Source organism: Zophobas morio, unplaced genomic scaffold (genome assembly GCF_036711695.1).
Source record: "Zophobas morio isolate AGI-343-1 ecotype UQ-CSIRO unplaced genomic scaffold, CSIRO_AGI_Zmor_V1 ptg000005l, whole genome shotgun sequence".
Classification (NCBI taxonomy): Eukaryota; Metazoa; Arthropoda; class Insecta; order Coleoptera; family Tenebrionidae; genus Zophobas; species Zophobas morio.
The window spans coordinates 18785265-18801508 of record NW_026972110.1 but is presented as its reverse complement, the minus strand read 5'-3'; the positions used below and the strand labels follow the sequence as shown (position 1 = coordinate 18801508).

General features: G+C 35.7%; 1 protein-coding gene across 9 annotated transcripts in view; it reads right to left on the bottom strand.

The window, feature by feature from the left end:
• Nucleotides 1–16244, bottom strand: part of Ca-beta (Ca2+-channel-protein-beta-subunit) — a 335906-nt gene that overhangs the window by 2949 nt on the left and 316713 nt on the right. For 6 of the 9 annotated variants that reach the window (XM_064047435.1, XM_064047436.1, XM_064047437.1 and 3 more), the window contains 7 exons: nt 3559–3675; nt 1694–1813; nt 1418–1628; nt 739–970; nt 424–688; nt 209–376; nt 47–158 (listed from right to left, as the gene is read on the bottom strand). In XM_064047435.1, coding sequence (XP_063903505.1) covers nt 47–158; nt 209–376; nt 424–688; nt 739–970; nt 1418–1628; nt 1694–1813; nt 3559–3675 — 1225 coding nt within the window. Of the gene's footprint in view, nt 1–46; nt 159–208; nt 377–423; nt 689–738; nt 971–1417; nt 1629–1693; nt 1814–3558; nt 3676–4127; nt 4239–5927; nt 6760–6917; nt 7269–16244 lie in introns of those variants that run through there. The other 3 variants (XM_064047442.1, XM_064047438.1, XM_064047439.1) reach the window with 3 other exon arrangements.

The window sequence follows — 16244 nt, the reverse complement described above, 5'->3', positions numbered from 1 at the left end:
GATCAAGATTGTTTAGTACATGTGAAGAATCGGATGAAATCTGTACCTGGTAGGGTGGGTCTGCCTTGGTCCCCACTAGGAGAGGCTTGTGGTGAAGTACCCATTGGTCGAGGTACATTGGAAACATTTGTTTCAGGATGTGTAGCTCTCCAATAAGCCTAAAACCCCAAAACTCACCATCACCAAACCAAAAACCACAATCACTCACTTCTAAATATTCGGCTATGTGTTCGCAAGCATCTTCTAATTGGTTTTCATCCAAGATCACATCGAACATTTCCGGAGGACATTGAGCTAATTTTTCTGACGCGACCATTTGTACATTTAGATGTCTCGCTTGACTTTTACCTCTAGATTTGATTAACCTTTGCAAAACCTAAAAGCAAGAACCGTAGGTCGAAAAATCGCCAAATCGGTTTTTACCTTAGGACTAGTTATTTTAAGATAGACAATACATGGAGCTAATGAAGTTTTGGCAAGTTGCGAAGGATGGTTTATAGTATCACAATCCAGCACCACGAGTTGTAAAGTTGTAGCTAGCTCGAATATTCTTTCGATTTCTGCTTGGACCTCTGACAAACATGTTGAGCGAGTTGTGGAACGTTCCATAATCGCCCTTTTTGAAGGATTATTTAGAAGTGAACGTTTTGCCAAAGATATATCCGCCATTACCCTCGTGATTATAATTCTGAAACAGTGCAGATAGATTCGGGTTTCAATTGGCGTCGAAGTACAGACCTTCCTTCAAATCTATGTTTTAAAAAATCAAATAAGGCTTTTTGCATCATGTCTGTTACTTCGTATCCTTTCAACGAAGGACCTACTAGAACTACTGGCCTCATGGAGGGAACTACGTCGTAAGGAGCAGTGGCTTCCTGCTTCTTAAAAAAAGGTTTCTTCTTCTCCTTTGCTGGAGGGGTGGTGAGAGACTTGGCTGTCCGGGCGTTACCCACCGAATCAGACTCGTCTCCTAAAACGATCACTCTAGTAAGTAGAGCTTTGGGTTATAGACACTCTTAACACCATTGACTGACTATTCTATAACATCTACATTCTCTAATCTACTGCTACTTTCTAATTGACAGGAGTCGGAAGAGCAGACGGGAGTCTTTGATAAGGTCTCACTGGACTGGATGCAGAAAGTTAGACAGTAGTTACAACAGAGTGTCAGATGCTGCAATAAAATTAAACACAGTTAATAAATCAGAACGTGCCACCAAATAAAACCAAATCAATAAAACTGAACCACCTGCAAAAAAACTGGTTGTATTTCGTCAGTGTGTCGTTGTGTTTGTTCTCATCAACATCGAATAAAAAAGTGTGACAACATAAAACATTAATTGACCAAAGAAAAAACACCGAGAACACGAATACTAAAACATCAAAACCCGCTGCAGTGAGTGTGGATAGGACATACCAGGCGTGGGAGGAGTGCTACCTCTGGAAACATCGTTACCAGCGGCCCCTATATTAGAGCTGGAACTTGTTTTACTTGAGTAGAGTTTAGTAGTCCTCGACTGCGCTTGTTGTAATCTCAGATTTTCGAGCTTTACCGGAGAAGGAATGAACCCAATATCGCAACCCTCCTTCACCAGACGTCCGATCCACCAACTGTTGTCGTACTTCTCCTAAAATTCAGACGAGTTAGACCTACTTTCAAGGCAGAAGCAACCATAGATCGATGGTGTCTCACCTTAATGTGTAAAAAATCCCTAACTTCGAAAGAAATCGCGTACCCATGGACTGGAGAATCGTCGTCCAATGAACCGTCGTACGCTACGTTGGTTCTGACAGCAAATGCTACCGGTTTCGTCTAAAAATGACCAATGAAAAATTTAACACTCGATTAAATCTACTGATGAAGACGTGAATTATGGACGAGAAACAGACGGCGGTATTAAAAGCGTTTTATTGCCGGCTTGCAAGAGCTAATTGCATTACAAATAACGACTAACGGGATGTTTTTGTTTATTCGAGTTTTGTTCACTGTGTTACCTTTGCGCCACAAATAGATCAAAGAGCTTTTGATCAGTGACATGTTCAAATGTTTATTAAGTAGGGCACTAGTGGTGAACCTAAAATAAGTTCCACCCGGCGTGCAAGGTTGTGGATCTAAAGATGAAGATGGCATTTATCGGCCGCTTTTTTTAAACCCTGGGTAATTTCCGGTTTTCTGGGTTGTGTGTTTGTGATGGAAATAGTTGAGTGGGTTTCGTTGAGGATCGTGAGTGTTAAAATATTTACGGTTTCCATAATTTTGTAGCCGACGCTAATCAATAACTAATTAGATGTGGATTTGTATATACACTTGCGACAGGTTTTGCTAACACTGCGAAAATTAGCTTAGTCACTTTAAATATTATTCTTTGTGAATCATGGAGCTTGAAGTTAGCGATTATTAATAGTAGTGTAGAGAAAATCAAAATATGCGCTTGAAACAAAAAAAAAACATGTTTACGAAATTCAAAATAATCTTGCGTTATACAGAAGGTTAATGTCAAGTGTTGTAAGAATAGTAGGTGTATTTGTACAAAATTTCCTGAGAATCGATTAACTTCCTACAAAGCTCTCATATTTCCGAGGCTTGTATAAACAGACACACAGACTGGCGGACGGCCAGAATTTTAAAATGAAGCCTATTTCCCGCACAAATGTATGTAGAAATTACTGTGTATTATGTGATCAGCTGATTTCCTGGTAATACGCTACATTGTGTTTCTGTTTATGAAGTTGAGCTAATAATTTCTGAATAACCAGACAATATTAGCATACTCAAAGTTCTATTATTAACCGTAAATAAAGCAACAAAGACTGACGAACAAAGTTGTTTCACGTTGGCGGTACTTTCCAGAGATATCTTTTGTAATTTATTAGTGTAATTGAGTTAAAATTAGTATTAGTATTTAAAAAAAATAAATAAATTGCAATTTTCCGTCCCCTCAGAAATAATATATTCTATTCCTGTACTAGTGGTCAATGAATTCGTCTTGATTTTTGTCACTTTTACTTTACAAACATTTTTTTAGACAGCTTCTGCATCAACAACGCCTAATTTCAATAAAATTGTTCTGGAAAACATTTTCATTTTTGCAACTTAAAATCTATTTAAAAAAATCATGGAATTAGATGAACACACTGGAAAATTGTCTTTTTCAGACATAAACGCTGGTGTACCTTATTTATAAATAAATCACTCAACAGTCCCTGTGTTATGTTTACTTTTGGTATCCCCTTCGGAACCATTTGTTAAGCCAACGCATTTGTACAGTTTACAAATTTATCGCAAAAACACAACGCTATTTTACCTGCAGCTACTTTAGATCGGAATCCAAGATCAATAACTTAAAGGCGTCTTGTAGCCCCTTAGATTTTCTCTTTTGACTATCTTCAAATGATCTAAGTTTAAATATATATGAATTAACATGTCAAAGAATCGAAAATTATCAAAGAGATAAGTGTGTCTGTGACTTAAGTCATGTAATTTCTTATAAGTCGATCGAAGTTGTAGCAGCCGTCAGTTGATGACACTAAACGAACTATGTATGAGACCTTTCTTACCCTTGCTTTTTCCAACTGGCTAAGCGCTTGGCGTTCCTTCTCCCGTCGCAGCGTCTCTTTCTCCTCGTCCAGCGACAGATCCGAAGAAGGCTGAGAGTAGTTAGAATCAGCTGAGCCCTGCAAAACACAAAATTACTACTCCACCTGTTCAAAACCCGAAAAATATGAAATCATGAGCTAATTCTAGCACCTAAATGGCACCTAATGAAGATGATGACGATGAATGATAGCGATATCGATGGTAAATATGAACCTCATAATATATGAATAGATAAAACTACACATTGATGAAATTATAAATCTAATCTTGTCAATGAGTGTGGATAGTGTTCTAATTTCCTACGAGTCTGTTGTTGGTGCTTATCTGTTTAAAGAAAACTATGGCGGTGTAACTAAGCGACTTGACCTCACTTAGCAGGTTTCTAAAGCTGTAGCTAATCTACAAAGATGGCACTTGCATGTTGATAAAGACAAATTCATCAAAGCGAAACAGAAAGCCAAGCACATGATTACGTCAGGGTGCAGCTAGAAAATTCATAACAGTGGACCATAAACTTTTAATGTCTTACCAGAGATGTGTACTTGGACATAGGTTAGTTGCGGTGCCACTGGCAAGCATGCGACAATATTACAAGGCTTCAGCCGACCAGTGACCCTCAAAATGTTACTTACTGATGCCTCTACAAGGTAACCAAAAGGTACAAAACCGTTAGTTGTTTTGATTACCCCGCATAACAGGTAACATTATTAAGGGACACACTCTATTAAAGACAAACATCATAACATATAACAATTGACACAAATGGGAATACTTTCGGAACGTTTTCACTGCGTGATGGAAGTTTTCCCACTACAATCATTAAAGCAACTTATAATTCACATTGCAGGTCCCACTAATTACGCCCTCCGACACTCGACAAAAATGCGCCAGAGTTGCGGAAACTAATTTCAAACTTTTTCGGCTGCTTTTAGGCACGAAGCGCACTTTTTCCGGTCGCGAACATACTAAATATGTATTTAGCTGCACGACGATAGTTGGGGTTGTTAGGTTTAAACAGGTCACGACTTGCCCTGGCAGAGTGCCCAACGTGGCCATTCATTTCGCGAGTTCGAGTGAATTATTAAGGGTGTTCTTACGCTAAAATCGACAAGAAATGGGGCTGCTGGAGCTCCACAAGAAGCAACGAAACGATGACTTGTGGCTATCACGCAGAAACTAATTGCTACCTTCGTTTACGTTATTTCTTAGATATCTTTATCAACCCAATTGATTTTCCTAATAACCACAAGTCTTTGTTTTAATTTTGGCATCTTTTTTTGACTGTACAACGGTGTGAGCTGTACCCACCGCGCTGGCGAAAAAGGCACTCATTTTGACCGCAGCACTTTGCGAACTAAAATACTAATACGGTCTCGTATACAATAAAAGGTTATTACACGGCATTCATAATAATGGCGCCAAGAAAAATTCCATTGTGCGCACGCGTAGACGTAAAGTCGCGTTATTAAAGATTAATATAAAACAATCATGTTAAGTTTTTATTGCTTTGGTTACGTAGGTGGTGCAGCGAATTTTCGTCAAAGAATTTCTTAATGACTTGGAGTATAATAAAAGCAGAGTTTGTTAAGCAACGGAAACCAGCGCAAGTTTATTGGTTAATAAAGCGTTTACATATTTTTACAGCACACATTATGGAATTCTCGCATAGAATTTTAGATCGATAGAATGTATCCGGCAAATCTGATTAGAATTGCTGTCAATTACACATATTGCGGAAACGTGGTGGTTATGAAACATGCACAAAAGAGTAGTCATGTTTCAGCCGTATATTCTCCGGGGAAATCAGGTTACCTGTTTCCGGTATCAACTGGTTTCCGCTAAATTCAAAAACTACCCACATAAAATCTGCGAGTGAAATTTTAAACTTTTCCGAGGAAGAAACCCGATAACCTTTATGTGGCTCGATAAATTCGGCAGGAGCAGGATTTTTATCTGAAAGGGGAAGGAAAGGGACTTGTTATTTCGAACATGAGCGTCGCTTCTGGTGGACGGAGTTGGCTTTGAATTATTAAAAGTGTGAATGAGAGAAATCTTCGTGGTTGGTCAAAAATTTTGGCCTCGCGTGGTGACAGACTACATCTCGTCCAATTAGTTTAATCGAGTACACATTGCAATGTTTACCAACAAAAAGCGATGGTTAACCATCGTGACGTCACAATGACGTAAAATATATCGTGCGTACAGAATTTAAAGCGATTATTGTCATTATCGCTGCGGAATTTCAAGAATTGGCCAGTTTCGGTAGTAATTATGCAGGTATTTGTAACGAACGAGATTTTGACTGGCGATGGAAATAGCTGCTGCTTACCTGAGTAAACAGTTTATTGTATCCCTGATTGTTGAAATTGTTGTATCCTATCATATTGCGACATTTCAATGACACATCCGTGTGCACCATCCAACAACGACAGGATTCGAGTATCTAAATTTTACAACGAAGTAGAAGCAGACTTAGGCAATAATTCGACGATATCAGGTGCATTCGTAAATGAGTGCTCGTGGGAAACTAATGGAGTTGTGTGATTATCCGCTGTCCGAAAGCTCCAGTCCGATTAGATAAGCCCCAGTATCACTTAACCACCAAATCTTCGCGAAGCAAAACGTCACAAATCACCGGCGAACGCCACATTAACCATATTTATGACACGAACAACTTTTCTGAATGGAAAAGTAATGTTTTGCTCAAGAATATACGTAGTGTAATGCGGGTGAACGCCGCTAGGTTGAGTATAGTCGGTGCCGCATTTTAAGCTCGCGTTTCATATAGGGTAGAGCTTTGAGCTTTTGACTGTACACGCTTCACGAGGTGGGGTTGTCGAGCCACGCAAGCGCAAGTATCGATTCGAACAACTGACACACTGGGGGTGTGTCGTATTTGACTTTACGTCTTCCTGCCGACACTTGTTTGTTTTCCTGCTGGCAGCAGGAATTCTTCGGGACGAGGCCCCAAACAAAACTTCTTCGCCGTCGATGAATGAAAGAAACTAGCCCATCTATCGATCAACGTTAATTTCATTGATGATAGCATGTTTTTGCCGGCCATAAAAACTAAAACCGTTCTTGTGTATACGGACGGAGCAAAAACAGGTGTGCACCTGCAAAGTTTACAATTGGCGCGATCACGTGCTGGGCAAACACTTGGTCTATTTTGGGCTTATTTGAAACTGGGTTATAAATATTTGGAGGGAATTCGTTAGACAAACTGACGTCTACTAGTCGACCCACACGTCAGCCGTGCGATAAAAATGTCTTCAGCTAAGATTAGCTGGGGAATTTTGGGTTTGTAGCGAAAGCCTACCCGCCGGTTCCTTCCGAAGGGGATGTAGTGGTGGCGGCGCTCGTGGTGGTGGTGGTGATGATGATGGTGGTGCTTTTTTCCATGTCTGGACATCATTTTGCGAAAATATCACAGCACTCGACACTAACTAACAATCTACAACGATTAATAATCACAGCGGAATTTTTGCCTTTATTTATGTTGTACGAATGTTGGAGAATCACAGGCGTTGGGGTTTAGCTGTATTAAAAGGGAACATGGTAGCAGCGCCAGACTATTTCATGCCAGAAGTGGGTCTAAAAATAAATAACTTAACATGGCTCGTATGGCCGTTGTAATCCGTAATTTCTACGATTCCTTGGTATTACTTCACCTCGTCAAAGCCTTCGACATCCTCCTCGCTAAATTTAATCCGCATAGTTCCCCTAATTATAAACACAATCTTTATTCGAAGTAGTTAAATCGTTGAAAGTATGTAGGTAGCTCGCAAAATATTTAGGACTTGAGAATTTATTGAGAATTTCATTCTGTTGTGCTGATTCAAACCGAGCTAATCGTTTTAATTCCACAAAAATAGCCGCTTCTTAATTTTATACCACCAGAAATTTCCGCGCTTCTTATTTACAACAAAAACAAACCCATCAAGGAAAATACGAGACGGCAGCTTGTAAAATGTAAATATTGTTTTGTAGACGAGACTATTAATCACTGGTTTAACACCAAGAAGAAGAAAAAATAAACAGCGGTAGAGAATAAGCAAATTAGCAAAATTAATTAGGCAATCAAGCGCGACGCTTTGTTGGAATATTTCCCTCAGAAAACCCCCAAAGTCGATGACCCCTCGTCAAAACAAATTGTCTGTTTAAATTTCCATTATGAAAAACATCAAACTAATTGGTTCAGGATAACATTTGGGGTTTAGAACCGATGGAATGCATTATGCATGAAATTTTAATACAATTTTGTTTTCGAATAACTGGTTTAATAGCTACCGGAATTGATGCCATCGTTATTAGTAGAATTGGAAAAATGGCATTTCGATCACTAGCGGGTTCGGGTTTATAAATAGAGGAGACGCCGCCGCCATCTGACACACACCGGACGAACTAGATAACGCTATCCTTCCTCCGGCGTCTTCAAGTGTGGCTAGACAACGCCAGAGGACGTCTTCGCGCGTTCGACAAACCCTCACCAGAGGTCTCCTTGATTCATAACTGACAATTAAAACTCGCTTCCGATTAATATAAATAACCGACATTTATCATTTGCGAAAAAAATTTTAAATCAGAGACGTTTTGTTTACACGAGTTTTGAAAATCGTCCAAAATGACGGTGCGACGAAGCGCTAAATTTTCTCACTCGTTTTAGGTAATTTCTTTTTTTGTTAGTGTAGCGAGATCGTAGGTAAGATAGGCCTTGGTATTTGGTGTTTGCCGAAGTCGTCGCCACGCTCTCCACGCAAACGTTAGATAAAAATAAAAAACCGCAAATTTATTGTCTTGCGCTTAGAGATAAATACGAAAATATGCAAATTTTAATTGAAATGGTCAAACCGAGCCTGTTGAAGGAGGTGTTCCAGGGCCCCACCATCGAGTACCACCCACAAGACTCGGACAGCTAATAACAAACTTCTGTGCCTCACTCCGACTCTCCAAAACCGTTTGAGCACACCACGAGTGTTAGTGAACAAGTACGGCTCATATATCATTATAATACCACTCTTATTGTTGATGTTCGTGCACAAAACCATGTACATCAATTTCGAGAACTGTTAGGATTTTTTATGCCTTCACCTTCGACTTACAGAAAGCGAGACACCCACGCCTGAACGTACCTATTATTAAAAAGCGACTAGAAGTAGTGATTTTGATGGAGTCAGCGCCGACAAAAAACGGCAAAAAATTTCCAAAACCGTGTTCGTCGTGTTCGTCTTCGTCGGAATTCCGACAGCTCCTTGTTTCCGGGACGTTTCCGGAAATCCAAGTGACTGTGTAATTTCCGGAGAATTATGCAGACTTGTCCTTTTGTGCAAAGCATGCAGCGCTTGTCGGAGCTAAAATGGCCGGATTAACATGGAAATGAAGAATTCGGCGCTGTGTCCACGCGTTCACACGTCTCCCCTACCCGATTGCGAACGGGTGTCTCGGGTTAATTGTAAAATATCTCTTTTTGTGATTCTTGGATGTTTAAACGCGGCCATAATAAAATACGATATTGAAATCTAATTGGAATTTATGTGACAAGTCGCCGTTTGCACTTTCGTTTAGTGTCATTTTGTCGATTTTTAATTCTGTTTCTGGGCATTTTTATTGCGGCATTAAGAAAAATGCAGGGTTATGGAAAAATCTTAATTTTTACGAGAGTTCGTAAAAAATATTCCTTCTCGTGATCCGGACTTCGATGAATTGGCTTGTATTTATTGCGAGCACTAAAATTTTGTGACTACCATGTCAGCAATCATAATTCTTATTTCCGTTTTTTATTTGTTGAGTATGATTGATGTAGCGCTCGATCTGGTTAATGTTTTGCGTTTATACAATTCGAGATGAAGATGGACCGAACTAATCAGATTTTTACCGTTATAATAAGTATGTGGTTCATTATTGGTTTTGCTAATCTAACCGAGCGCATGAATTTCCTTTATAAATATGGATATAAGAAACAATAAAATAAATAATAAAAGTAATCAAAATAAAGTAGGTAATAAAAAACTTTTTCTAATATCATGTTGCTAAATTATCACAAAACCGTTTGTTATATCCATAAAATTAAAATCCGTGGTTTTTAGTAAACACTTGGGTACATTTCATAAAATCATAAATTCAATCGATGAAGATAAAAATGTCTAAATTGTGAAAATAAAAATCGTAATATTTGCTATTTATGTGACATACTTCGCTGGGTTCCAGTTGTTAAAGCAGTATCGCCAAATGTAGAACGGAGAGAGATAACTTTAGGTGTAATAGCTAATGACATTGTTGAAAGTAAGCAGAATTATGGGGATATACAGAGTTTCTGCAATCAAATGTCAAACCAGTGAAACGTAAATCCTTGCTTACAAGCGTCTACATTTCTCTCTTGATATGAACAGAATATAACCATATTTGTAATTATTTCATTATAACAGATAACATCTTCTCTGCAGTTGACCGAATTTTGAAAATTCTCAGTAAACCAATATTGTGCAAGCATACAGTGAAAGTAACGATATCAAAGTCAAGGAATTATGATTACAGAGGTTGTACCGACATCATGATCAACTGCGAGGGCGTTTTAATTTCGAACTATGTTAGAGGGCCAAGCAACAAGACGTATATGGTATGAATAATTTTAACAAGTACCTACGTTCAAAAAAAGTAAAAGTCAACAAGTTACAGTTTTTTCATCGAATATATTGACAGAAACATGATTCAACAGAAAAATAAGCTAAAAACATAAAAGTAAAATCTGTTAGTGGCTATCAATTTCCAATTTTTCGTTATTTTTGGAATTCTACAATTGTTTTATACAGATTTTAAACTCACTAGATGTCATAGCAAAATTTTATTACAATCGATTCATAAGTAAACGTCTTACAAAAAAAAAAACGATTTTTGACAATATTTCAAAAACGATCAGAAACAGAATTTTTGTCTGTATGAACTATTTTTTAGAAATACTGAATTTATCAGATAATTTAATAAAATGACGTCATCAATTGTTTGGAGGGAGTGGTATATACATATTAATCAATCTTACAAATTTGGGTGAAATCTAATAAGTAGTTTTTGCAATATTTCACAAAATATACCATCTCGTGAATAAATTGTTGATACTTGAAAGTCATCAGTGTCAAAACCAACGATGAAATGTATTAAATTGCAACTAAATCATTTGAGACAAGGTTTACTAAATAATTTTGTTTGAATGACGGCAATAATTTAATGAAAATTTAATATAGCTTTCCTGAAGCAATCGATAAAAATCTGTAAATATGTTCAATTTTTTTATGCAAGAATTCTAAAATATTAAAATTTTCCTATCATATTCAAGGGCCGAGGCGTACTTTTCACTACAAATTTATTGGATATCTTTTGAGATAATGCCATCGAGTGTTTGATAAGGATAAATGTAAATATATGTAAATAGTACTCCTTCAATATGGGTATTTGAATAAGGTCAGATGTGCCTTTAGCTTTAAACTAAATCGTTACTTGTAATGGTCATATTATACGTCGTTTTCCCACCAAATAAATCTCTTTAATTAGCAGAACCCGAAAACCAAGTAAAAGCAGATTTGCCTCGGTATATAGACGCAAGAATAGCAAATTACTAAAGACAAAAAATATCACAACATATTTCTTGACAAACATGTACTTAATAATTTCTACATATGACGTCATCAATTTTCAAAAAGAGATCAAAAACTAAAATGTTCTAAAATCTATAAATTCTGTCAGATCTTACAAAAATTTTTACTCTAATGTATTGAAAATTTTGTTGGTCGAATTCTTTAATATCACTTTATACAAGACATTAAGCATCTATGAAAGTGATTTATTTAAAAATCAAATGACCAATATTTAATAATTTATCCTTTTTCTTCTAGTAAATGTTTCAAAAATAATATATTTTTTATGTCGGCCGACCAGTTTCGGACAAGCTCTCCATCTTCAAGGTTTATAATGAGAGTAACACATCAAAATGAAACTAACGAACTAAATTCAATACTCGATTTTTTTTTTAGAATTCACTACCTTGTAAAGTAAAGTCCGCTAAATAGTGAACACTGATTTTGTTTCCAAAAAACTGTTCAGGTTATAATGATGATGATTTTTTGCTTGTCCGAAAACATCAAAGGTTTTGCGAATCGGACGTCGTTAACCATTATAACTTAAATTGTGTCCATTCTCATCTAATTCATAGAACCTTTGTTCTTTTCAGACCAGCAATCGACGAGGAAATCAGGGTTGTAAATTATCGTTACCATAATTCCAAGCAGTCTATTGTTGGCTTCCACTAAACAACAAGTTCACTGTTTAGCAGACGCTAATTTAATGCCGTTGATAAAATAAAGACACTAAAATTACTTGCCTAAATATTTTTTGGGTACAAATATAAAGTTAAATAAATCAACAATATTTTGATGATGATGACAAAAATTATTTATCTAGATTATAGAAACAAAAACATAAGACAGAAAAAATTGGTCCGAAGTGCCCTCAGCCCGGAAGTACATTGGAAATAACACAGCTGCTTCTTCGAAAAATAAAAAATATTTTTTTATGATTCCCTGTAATATATTTAAAGCAGATAACATAGAGAAACATATATTATCAGGGCATGCTTAACTTCGATTATTTATGTTTTTACACATCAAAAGAATGCGACGATTGAGCACATAGCGACTAAAATTATTAATTAAACTACAATGTGTCAAAACCTTCCGAACATTATTATTTTGTGTAAGTAGCTGTTATAATGATCATTTCTTATTTAATTCTTCACCGCAGTCAGTCACAAAATCTGGATTAAAAAACAAAACGGATTTATAAACCACAAGTATGTTATTTTATAAAAAGTAATTAGCATTTACTTAAAAAAAATTTTGTTTAGCGTTTTACTATCTACACAATATTCACATTAACATTTAACAAAAATCGGTCCGTTAGTTTCCAAAATTATCTGTCTAATGAAATCGACACAGACGGCAGACAGACAGGTAAACAGATAGACAGACGGAAACGGGTGACCTATTTTTTCGTACTCTAAAGATCACGAAACGTCGAAAATACTCACAGAAACTAGGAATTCGTCGAATGGATCCTACTATTACAATACCTTCTTCGTTCACGCTGGGGAAGTAAAAATCATAGCTTCATAAGCAGGCACAGCACAAATAAATGAACACAAAATTATAATTTCTAATAAAATAATATTTATAATAATATTTCCACGAAACCACAGTAGTTTCATGCAATTTTATCAATAAATTAGTATTATTCATTTTCTGTTATTAAAATTTACTAATATTAAATTAAGAAGAATCTCGAAATTTATCCTCAGACGTTTTGTTTTCATATAAGTTTCCATATTTCGGTGAAATATTAATATTTGCACTAACTTTCACCATACGTAACTAAATTAATTCAATTGATTCGTATTAACATACTCGCTTGAAAATAAAACTATAATTTTATAATGAAATCCACATCTCAAAAAGAACAAATTTGGTAAATTTGTTACTCTCTAAACTTCTAGTTCATTATTTTTTAAAGCACACTGTATTTTATCACATTCAAGAATTAAATAACCTGTTTTTATGTAGGAACAAGAGCATCGTTACGTGAAAAAAAAAACAAATCAAAATATTGTCACATAAATCTGCCGTTCCGTTAAATTTCTGTCAACCTTTTCGTGTATTTTTTTTATTTGTGTCCACATTGCTCACTCTTGTCAAATTTGGGTGGGTCCTCTATATACCACAAGTCATTCCTTTTTAAAAATGTACATTTTATTCAATATTAAGTAGTTATTTGTTCGAACAAGTATGAATCAGGAAACGTCTCATAATATTTTAGGAGCAAAATTCGAAACAGCTGTTCACTTATCTAAAACTTCTGGCAAGTTTTGTTCATTTCACAAGCCATGTATTACTTTGTGTTCTTTAAAAATAGCCGCGCACAAAGATAATTACTCTAAATTGAATAGTATCCACAAGACCACACTAGAACTGTTAGAACACAAACAAAAACTTATCTACTTATGTGTGTAAAAAATTCTTAAGGAATCTAGGAGCAATAAGTTATATGAGCACATTAAAAAATAGAATGTCAAAGTGTGAGTAGGTGGCCACACATAAAACAATCTCATTTTCATATTTTGAAAACTACAATACCGATAAGAAAGGTAATGAATTATGTTGCGTTATTAATATTTACATAATTGACTACCACGCTGCAGCTTATTTATAAAGCTTTCAACTTTCTGTCAATACCGATTCGAATCATGCAAAACACGCGTGCCAGTCAATAAAAAGCACAATCCTATTATTGGTAGTGATAGGTACGCATCTTAAAGCAAACCCGTAAAAGCGAAAAAAAACAATTTTACTAAACGACTCCTATAAAAATAAAAATAAAAGGTTTTCATAGAACGTCGTTGCAGTCTCATTAAAATAAACACCAGGATATCCTAAAAACACAAAACGTGCCATACAGAGAGGGTGTTTAGGTAAGAGAAATTACCGGGGTTGAAAGGCGGACCAGCGGTAATTCGATACAGAGAGAGACATTAGACCCTGCAATGCGTTTACCAGCCAGCCATATGTCGCAATCGCATTTTAGTCCTCTGCACCACCCTGACTTTCAGTTTCCTTACTTGGGTTTTTGTACACGCACACAGCCCTACACTGCAAAGTTGCCGAGGACTTTGCGAAAACGGGGATTTGAGGAAGCGTGAATCAGGGAAGATAAAGATTCTCTCCGTGGACACTTTTAAACAGTTGGGGATAAGGGGGCGAAGATATTTCTTTGTGTTATAAAGTATGTGTTATGTCGTCGACTAGTCAGTTTACCAAATACAGTTATGGAGTAATGGTGTTTTCTGTACTTAACATGAAGCGCTTGAGAAGGAATCATTAATAAAATGTTATTTTTCGATAGGCTTTTGTTGGTATTGACGAGCAACTACATTTTATATTCATTGTTTCCTACTTTTGTGGCACTCCATCATACGTAAACCATACTAGATATGACACAATGAAACATTTATCCTCAAAGTGTAGAATACTTTACGCAGAAAAACGAAAATTTGACCTACATATTTAATAAGACGCAAATGTACAGGGTGTTTCACCTAAACTGTTTAGACAGAATTGCTGCAGAACTACTACCTGAAAAGGAAACAAATTTGTTGATATAAAAAACTACAAACGAAAATCACCTTCAATTGAGTTCACGCTTTGTTATTTCCTTAATACAAAGTATTCATAAACTTATATAACAAAATTTTCAAATAAATGCGTTTTGGAAATTCATTTTTAAGAAATGCTCCAACTCTGGCGCCATATAAATTGACTAGGTACTCCAATGGTTTATTTTTCAGACATAGTATTAAAAAAATAACTTCACTGAAAACCGGGTTATAAATAATAATTATTGCTTTCTTTCTTAACTCTGAACTCATTGATTATAATAAAAATATTGGTTATAAAAAGATCTATCTACTTATTCGACAAAAAACTGCCTTCCGGGAGCAAGATTTAAAGCAATCGGTGTGTTTTATTTTTTATGTACATACACCCGGTTCATTTCAATAAGGTAACGTAAGTATTGGAATCATAATCAACAAATCTCTAGTTTTTAAATGAACAATAACTGGTTCCATAAAGAAAAATGCTAAAAAAATAAACAAATTTACAGTGTGATCAATTTAATAATAATAACCTTATCAAAATGGACTATTCGTTAAAAACACGCTTTTTAAAAATTGTGGAATAAAGCGTTATGTTTGTTCGACAAGTTATTATTTATTCACTGCGATTTCATCATTGTTAAAACATAAGCAATTGTGCTGCGCTTGTGTGACCTAAATAACAATACAATCGATGCTAATGAAATATTGCCAAGATTTTTTTTCTCTCAAAAAACAACAATATTATGAACAAATTTTAGATTTCAGTTTTTGTGTTCAAAATAGAACTACACTATGTAAAAATATTGTTAGACTAAAGTTATTAGACATCGGTGACATGACCATTACAACATATCATTAAATTTAGTTTTTATGGTATATTGCCATATATTTTTACTTCCCGAGCTGAAGCTAAGAAAATATGTATTATAATAGGATCCATTCGTCTAATAGCTACTTTCATATTTTCTCTACGTTTCATTAAGATAGTGTGAGATAATAAGTCTCCCGTTTCCGTCTGTCGGTCTGTTTATCTGTCGTCTGTTTTCTGTCTGGTCTTTCCGATAATCTCCAAACTACCCGACCAACTGTCAAATTTTAGATGCATCTTGAAAACATCACGCTCAAAATTTGTCAAATCATCCCCAGGAACAATTTGATGACGTCACCTCAAAATTTAGCTTGATAAATACCATTTAAATTTTATAATATAACATACACCTGGATGAATTCGCCTTGAGTTTTTGTCCTTGGCATCCAAATTTTTCCATAATAATAATAATAATAATAATGTTTATTTCCAACAGGTAAGCACCCAATTACAGGAAACAAAAAGAAAAACAATGTAGATATAATGGTACAAACTGTAGCAGTAAGAATAAGGAAAAATAATAGATACAAATTATGTATTAACATTTTATATCTAATCGTTATAAGAGCAACTCGAGCAAAAGA